This window comes from Nematolebias whitei, chromosome 16, assembly GCF_014905685.2.
Source record: "Nematolebias whitei isolate Nwh7 chromosome 16, NemWhi1, whole genome shotgun sequence".
NCBI lineage: Eukaryota > Metazoa > Chordata > Actinopteri > Cyprinodontiformes > Rivulidae > Nematolebias > Nematolebias whitei.
This window is the reverse complement of record NC_056513.1, coordinates 29457936-29466973: the sequence shown is the minus strand read 5'-3', so window position 1 is coordinate 29466973 and position 9038 is coordinate 29457936. Positions and strand designations below refer to the sequence as shown.

Genomic DNA, 9038 nt, shown 5'->3' with positions numbered 1-9038 from the left:
GGAATCAACAAACTCGATAGGGACATCACTTGAGGATAAAATTGGAGGAAGAACTGCTGGGACCGACTTCCTGTTTGAAAAAAGCATCCCTTTTGTTTTTGATGGCATTTAGGACAAATTTGAGGTGGAACAAATCTGTCTGGATGATGTTAAATGCAGATTGCAAAAGCTGGAAAGTCTTATCAACTGTTTTTAGCTCGAAAATAAAAAACTGTGTCATCAGCATAGAAATGTATGGATGCATCAGGGATGTTTTTACCTACATTACGTATGTAGATTGCAAAGGGGGTGGGTCCCAAGACTGAGCCTAGATACAATTAGGATATTAAAATTATCGGTCAAATTAGGATTTGGCCAATAACCGATACCAATATATTTTTTTTCCTAGACCTACTTAGAGACTACATAGTTTTCTCTGCTGTGGAATTAAAATACTACATTATTCTGCATGGTCTTTGTCAGTTTGGCCTGCTACAAAATGCAGATGCCAAAAATGGAGCTGAAACTGATTTAACACTTCAACTTGGATTATGTTTAATCTCCTAAAATACAATTAATGAGCAGAATTTTGGATTATTTATTTTTTGTCGTGATTTATTTAGCTTGCACCTGACAGCTTCACTTCACTGCAAAATGATTCACATCGAAATGTTTACCCAAACTGTATTACTTCCTGTCCTGTTAGTGTAAAAGTTAAATAGAAAAAAAATTATTTAAATTGTTTGTCATTGCACAATAAACAGTGAAATATTAACGAATGGCAACTGTTAAAAAAAAAAAAGAGCATAGTTTAAAATATTATATAAGGCACGTTATCAAGTAGTAGTTACACCTTGGAGCCTGTCTATCTCCTGACAAACATCTTCATACACAGCAGCTAGTAGCTCTTCTTTTGGCCTTAGACCATCCAGGAATGCAATTTCTGATGCAATCCTTTCCAACTCTTGATGGTTCTTTAGGTACATTGGCCAAATGTATCCGTCAAAATATCCAGGAGGATCAGGAGGATTGTAAACCCAGGAACTTCGTCTCCTCTTACAGACATAAGGTATTTCCAGAAAGTATATTTTGTCAAACAGCTCATTTAGAGGCCTGTAGTTGAATACAAGGAAACCTTCCACTATCAGAACAAATATTTCTGTATTGTTGGACGAACACTTGATGTTCTGGTCTCGCTGCCTCAGGAACAAGGCTGGATCTGTCCGCCACGAGTCGACCACACTCATCAGCTTATCCATGTGAAGAGCATCGAGAGTGTCATATTGCTTGAAGCTGTTGCTGTCTGCCGGTACAAAATAATCATCCTTAAAATAGGAGTCCTGTGAAATGATGCAGCTGTTGGGTATCAGCTGATGAAGACTCTGAGAAAGAGTAGTTTTCTCTCCATTGGTTACTCTGTAAAAATAAAGTCTGAAGGAAAAAAATGATACAGATGTGGTACTTTCTCGCGCAAAAAAAACAAACAGGCGTATTATTTTGTTTCCGCTAAAGGATGCATGTGATGAGAGCCATCTCTAACTCTGAGGCCATGGTTCTCAACTTGAAAAAGTTGGAATGCTCCCTCCAGGTTGAGAATGTATCATTACTCAAATGAAGGAGTTTAAATGGGGCTTTGCTCACAGTAAAGATTGTGTTGCTCTGGTTTGTGATGGAGAAGAAAGCATTGAGCTTAAAGGCAAAACTCTCAATTTGCTGGTATGTCTAAGGCCCCGTTTACAGGACACAGTCGTTAGAAATGTAGTGTTTTTCAGATGTTGATTCCTCGTTTACACGGGCCGCATTTGGTGTTTACATGGAACTGCAGAAATCCCAGAATCCACTGTAGTTGCCATGCCAAGTCATTAGTTGGCACTGTGAATTCTGTACATTCATCTAATGCGCATGCCTGGGACTGCTGTCAGTAAGGACTTTCCTCTGGGCTGACCAAAGTCCAGGTAACAACAAAACTTAAAGCCGAATTTCAGATACGAGCCGATGGATATGAGGTCAAGCCGGACCGCTTGGTCTAACAGCTCAACACCGGTCGCTGAGCGAACCAGCACTGACGAGAATGATTTCGGGCTTCCCACTCCGGTGGTAATCAGTAGCCATCGAGCAATGCTACACCAGGTAAATACACGTTCTTGAAAATGTTAGCTTGTGTTGTTTGGTTACACAACAACCAACTAAGATTTTATTTTTATTTTTCCTGAGAAGAGAAGCTATCCTCCCACCAGAGGGACCGGGTCCAAAAGAGAGCACTGACTTGGTGATGCAGGAGGACCTTGAAATCAAGAGAGAAATATTGGATCATCTATTCACTTAAAATTCCCCTCAGTTCTTTTCCCCCATTCCATTCAATGTTTTAAGCTACATTAACCAGGTCTCTCTTGTAAATGAGTCCTCGAGGCTCATTGGGATTTACCTGTCTAAATAAAGGTTGAATGAATTAAGCAAAAATGTGACAGCCTGAACAAGCCAGAAAAACAACATGGCGCCAGTACCCAGGATGACAACAGAGAGGAAAAGTACACTTTATAATATAGTTTAAAGTTTAGTTAACGTGTTTTAAATAGTGTTAAGTTTTCTTATCGGTGTTTGTGTGACATAGTTTGTGGTGTTGAATAAATAAATAAAATTAAACCTGATTTCATTTTCAGCTTTAATAACACGCATGTTTCGCATCATTTAAATCACATAACTTGAATTACATAATGTCCTGATAGCTTCATTACATCTCCCAACACTAACAGAAATACTGTTTATTATTGTTACTGTCATTATTTAGCGAATAAAGCAGTGTGTTTTACCATATTTTTTGCTGTATAAGTTGCGTTTTTTTGCATAACTTCCATGCCCTGCGACTTATACGCCGAAGCGACATATTTATGGATTTCCCCCCATATTTATAAACCAATTTTTGGCTGAGATATGACTGTTTTCATTCATTCAAACTGAAAATATTGAACACTACCATTTTCAGCCGCTAGATGGCAGTCGAGCAGTATGGCATGCCATTGTATCATGTAATAGGTAAAAGTGGCTATTAATGACACAATCAGCTTGCCATAGTCTGCCACCATCATCTGCCTGGAGCAACTGTCAAATCTGCTACATTTTGCTGTGCTGCCCCAGTGAACTGCAGCTGATTTGACCATTGAAGTGCATTTATTAAGTAAAAGTTCAACTGAGACACACCTTTACTATAATTCTGAGCAAACAAATAGTTGTTTTTAGGTGGTTATATTGTTAAATTTCTAAGAAATGGACAGTGAGTTGCCCTCTACGTGTTCATGTTTCTGCGTATTGGCTTTCGAAAATGCAGCTGATTTGACCGTCAAAGTGCATTTATTAAGAAAAAAGTTAGAATGAGACACAACTTTGCTATATTTTTGAGTAAACAAAGAATTGTTTTTAAGCGTTAATCTTGTTAAATTCTTGATAAAGTCCTCCTGTGCATGCTTCCGCAGCTGCCATTTGGCAGCCCATCGATTTTTGGCACAACACCGGCCCACATTTCCAGGTTGTCAGCGGTGATGCATAACAAACGCGATGCGTCAGCGGTGACGCATAATAGATACGACGTATACGGTGAAGTGACATATTTATGTTTTTTTCCACTTTATTAGACAAATATGGACTGAGGCGACTTATAGGGTGGTGCAACATTTACGGTGGAAAATATGGGTCTCCAGCACCACACGTATGCATGAAATATACGCGTGCAGTGTGCATGCGCCACTTCACACTTTCGGTGCTTTTCACACCTCTGCGGGGGTTCCCCCAAAAATCTCCTCTCTGAGATTTGGGTTCAGAAACCTGCAGTTTCAGAGAGCGCGGGGGCTGTTGTCGTGTATATGAACAACCAAACTGCAGCAGACAAGCTGCGATTTCACTCAAAATATGTGTCATGTAAACGGGGTCTAAAAGGGTTAAACATTCTCTCTTGCTTGGGAATGAATGCCCTAGGACCCCCGCAGGAGAAGCTGGAAACTGTTGCTGGGGAAAGGGACATGGTTGCCTCAGGGACGCAACCATGGATAAGTGGCAGAAAATGGATAAAGATTGGGGGATGACTGCAACATGATGCAGACAGTCCATAGAAAAGTGTCATGTGTTGACAAATGTCTTGTTGAAGATCAGGCTGGTTTTGCAGGAAGGGTGAGACATATGGATACAGGATGTGACTAAGAAACTATTGTGCTGTAAGGATTCCCCAAACCTCTATGATGCCTTACACCATAATGTCAAGAGGAATGACACACACACACTCAATGATGGTTATCCATGAAAATGTAAAATCGACATTCTTCGGTGAAGCTAATACAACATGACTTATCAGTCTACTGTATATGCCTTCCAAGTTTAGAACCACTCTAAACACAGTTGTGAACCTATAGTCCAGCTGATGCCAGTCTCAGAGACAATCGAGGCTGTAAATAAAACCGTGCGCAGAAACAGATGCAGATAGGTTACAATATGCTTGGCACAAGCACAACAATCCACCCTTGGTGTAGTGAGTTTTGGATGACCGAAACCTTCACAATGTGACTTTGTCTACGAGGGAGAGGGCTGGCACCGGAGGAGGGGGCGTGCCAAAGAGACCATCTTAGCACCAACATAACTGGTTTGTTCCACTTCACTTTGGAGTAAGCTGTTGGAGGAAAAATCAGTTTTGTGTTGTGTGTTTCGTTGAATGATGAAGCCTTCTGGATAGAAGGTGAAATGTTTCAGCACAAAAAAAAAAAAAAAGGAACTGTGAACTGACTGAAAATTGTTGGATTGTATACCTGGATTATTGAGCATGGACTTTGTTGGTTCACAGTGTGTGTGGCTGCACTCAATTGGTCCTAACATTGATCCACTGTGACATCTATATGCCCTACACAACATGAAACGACTCATACAGACCCAAAATGCAATTCCTACCATCGGTACTGGGAATGCTGTCAAATGCACCTGCAAGGCATTTTCTATGCCTGATGACCTTTACTCGCTGTTTTGACTGGCTGTGAGATACTTTGACAGATGCTTGATAACAGTATTACTCCACTAATTATACCACCATTTATGTCCTCTGGTCCCTGTCATTGACATGCTATAGCTTCTTACAAATACACATTGCTGGTCTACATGTGAACCAAATCACATCCAAATGAGACCATTCTTTGTGGGTGCCTAATGATTTTTGGTTAAATATATTATATAAAACTGTCCTGAAAAAGAAAGCAACATGAAACTGAAGGAAAATCACAAGACAAGGACTGGATTTACTGCAAGTAACAGCAAGACATTTTACTGGGTATTTTCCATTTTGCTTATTCTTTTTTTCCTTCCCAGTCACACCACAGCACAACAGACACAACTAGCAGTGTTCAAATGGTAAAGAGGATGTGGGTGAACCATCCTGAGCTGAGATGATGAAATGAAGCAGTTTAGCCACATTCCTCTATTCTCCCTGTCAGTTGTTGAAAAGCCACTGAGGAGTTCAGGTGAGAGGCAGATACGGACATGAGCTACAAGTCAGCTCTGATGCATGGATGCAGAAAGGAGATCTCGCACCACAAACTACCAAAACAAATTTGTGTCTTGTCCTCATAACAAGAACAGCAAAGAGGGGCTGGAGAAATTCTTGGCTGAACAATAGAGGGGTGAATTAAACTTCAGGATGTTTATTCGACAACTTGGCGAGCTCTTTGCGTTCACAGAACAAAGACGTTTGGTTCTATTCTTTTGCGCTCACAGTTCACATAGCCTTTGGCCTTGGTCTTTTCAAATCCTCTGTCATGCCAGTCATGACTTATAACTCAAACAGCAGCTACAAGAAAGCTGTACACCCCAGGGGTCTCTCTGACACTCACACATACTGTATTTATATATGAATGCATTACTTGGAGCAGCCCTTTATTATGTGCCGCTAAGTTTCTAATTGTTCTGATCATGAAGAAATACCTTTCAAGGCGCTTCTGTTTCACACTCAAGGCCTGATTAAAGAATGCATGATACTTCAGTGACAAGACTGTATTATTAATTCATTGCAAACAGTGGAATTTGGGTGTGCTACTTTGAAAAATGTTCAAAACTGGTGGCCTGTAATAAAAGCACTGAGAGAAATTCCAACTCATTAAGATTTAATCACAAAATTCTCTTTCGTATGAAATACCCAATATAGAATGTCAGAATCAATCAGGTGTCCAGAAAAAGGAAGATGACACGCCAAAAGGATGGGGAATATGTCAGGCATGGCACTTCCTGTTTCTTCTTGCTGTCACGTTGCCAGTGTTTGCCTTCAAGCATCCAAAGGAAATCATTGCTGTTTCTAAATGTTCAGGGAGAAGAAAAAAAATGGCATCTATTGCAAAACCTTTGCCTGACAAAATTCAGCGTCGCAGGTTGTGTCATCTCTTTGGTGTGGGAGATGTGTTCAAAGCCAAGGCTGCTGGGTAATGGGGTTCTTTGGGGAGGCAAGGGGGGATAGAGGAACTCGATCTTATTATTTTATAATTGACCTGCTGTCCCACAGACACATGCCAGTATTATTATTTTTTCATTTTCAGCTCAACTCTTTGCAATTGTAACGTCAGCTCGCATGGTAGAATTTGTAAAGTTTTATCTGGAATCTGAGGTAAAATGAGTTCCTATGAATATTTGAGTGGGCAAATGCAGCAAGTTACAAAATTATAGCACAAAACATCAAAGCTCATGCTCAACAATCCTGGTAAAAAAATCCAACAAAGTTTAGGTTATCTGGAGGGTTTCTTTTTTCTTTTTTGTTGTTGAGAAGTTTCGTCGTTCATCCAAAGGACTTCATCAGTTCGAAGAGCCACAAACAAACTCAGTCCCACAAATAGCACACTCCCATAGTGGATCAACCAGTTTGCTGGTGATAAGATGGTTTCTGGCGTCAGCTCTTCTGAGGCAGTCATAGCCAAAGTGGTTCAAAACATCAAAGTTCATGCTCAATAATCCAGGTAAAAAAATCCAAAAAATGTCAATCAGTGTGTCACACACTCCAGGTAACGTTAGCATTGATAAATGCCAAAAATATACATTTAATCAACTTAGACTAAACTACAGCCAAAAAGAAATATGAGTAACTAACGATTAGCATGATAATAACTTGCATTGAAAATACCATAGGGATGCATGCGCTATTAGCGTTTTATTTTTTCTCAGATTTTTCAGACCTAAAAACCCTCAAAGTGCTTCATATAATGCAACAAACAAAACAACAAACAATGCTTTCTAACACAACACAATACTCACAGACAGATGTTTTCTGGCAGTCAAGAAGACATGATGGGGAAGTTTATCATTGCAGAAATGTCGCTTACAGCCTGACTCAGAAACTTGCCCAAACTACAGAAGCCTTGTAGGACAAACCATAACTCAAACTATAACTCTAGGGGGCAGTGCAGTTTTAGTAGGACCATTCTGCAATGGCATATCAAAGTTAAAATGTAGCTTGGAAGCCAAAGTCAAAGTAAGAAATAATACTAGATGGTCTTTTTTAACCAGTGATTTATATTCACAATATCTTTTAGGTTAGTTTGATTTTTTTAGGTAGGCTGTGTCATATCTGTGGCTATTGTGTACTTGTGATTATTCTCATATAGTTTCAGAGTCTGACTTTCCTGTGTTTCCAGTTTCCCCAGCGTTTTTCTCCTCATGTAGTCAGCTCCTGCCAACTCTCACCTGTTCCTCATTGTCCTTCCCCAGGTGTTCGTCATTGTGTCTCGTTAGTGTCCCTTTAAGTTCAGCGTCTCTGTGTTCCCTCCTTGTCTGTGGATTGTGCTTCACTGCCTTCATGCTCCGTTTTCCTCCATGTCTCACCAAGTTAGTTGCTTTTGTAAGTTTTCTACCACGGCAGCTTTTTGATTTGGATTATTTAAATAAATAATTTTCTTATTTTTACTCTGGAGTTCTTTGTGTCTGTCTGCACCTGGGTTCAATAATGCTGAGCACGTTAGGCTGTAAAGTGGTGATTTTAAATGTTTAATTATTAAAAAAGGTAAGAGAACTACTATATGGCATATCAAACTGTAGTTGTTTATTCATAATAAATGTAGTATAAATTGAACAACAATGACGAACCTGATAATTCTAATGAGGTGCTGCTGATGATCAACAAACAATAAAAAACTAGTAAGTCTTCATATATTTTGCACTTTATCAAACAGTTTTTAAATTTACATGTTTGCCTTCAGGCATTCCACAGCATGAGTGACTTTTAACATTATCCTTTTAAGAAATCCAAGAAATTAAAGAAAGGTGACAGCTTACACGGTCACACTGCAAACGGCAAACAAGGAACTATTTTGTTAATTGGCCTTAAAATACTGACACATTTTTTATCATAAACAAAACAATAAATTAATAAATAAACATATATGTGTTTAGTTGGAACCTATATTCCTGATGCTTTTTTAAAAAATCCTGCAAAAAGCAAAGTGGCACTGTGATTATTATAATTTTTTTTTTTCAGTCTAACATCTGGGTGTTCAAGTTAAATCTGTCCTCTTCATCATGAGGACTACGTGCATACGATGTTACTAGTTCACGTTTCCACTTCATTTTCAAATCCCTGTGTCATTTTGGTCCCATAAAAATTCCGAGACACAGTATAAGACACAGAGGTTTTCTGTCAAATATTTTCTTGTTTTTAAATGTGTACGCAACAAATTAGGCCGATAATCAAGAAATCAAACTTACTTCTCCACTGAATGAAATATTCATGTTTTCATGTTAAAATGGATCTGGTGAGTGGAACACATTCTGAGGCCCAGATCGGATCAGATGATTCTGACTTCATCGCCTTCGTGTCATGCCGACAAAAACATCACAGCAAGAAACCTGCTTGTTGTGACACACTCGAAACGGGAAAGCAAGACTCAAACTGAAAGGGGGGGTGGGTCTTATGGGTGGTGGTAAATTTTACTTCTAGTTAGGTATCAGTGTATTTCTTCATGTTCTCATGTACTCAATTCTGTCATTTTGACTCTGTTTTATTTTAATTTCAAATGTTTTTTAATGTGTTTTCTACAGAGATTTGTACCCCC

General features: G+C 39.2%; 1 protein-coding gene across 1 annotated transcript in view; it reads right to left on the bottom strand.

The window, feature by feature from the left end:
- Nucleotides 1–815: 815 nt before the first annotated feature.
- The window catches only part of LOC119422473 (nicotinamide riboside kinase 1-like), a 93987-nt gene continuing 85764 nt past the window's right edge, over nt 816–9038 (bottom strand). Inside the window, exon 2 of the mRNA XM_037689847.1 lies at nt 816–1410. Within this exon, the coding sequence (XP_037545775.1) occupies nt 816–1410 (595 nt within the window). The remainder of the gene's footprint in view (nt 1411–9038) is intronic.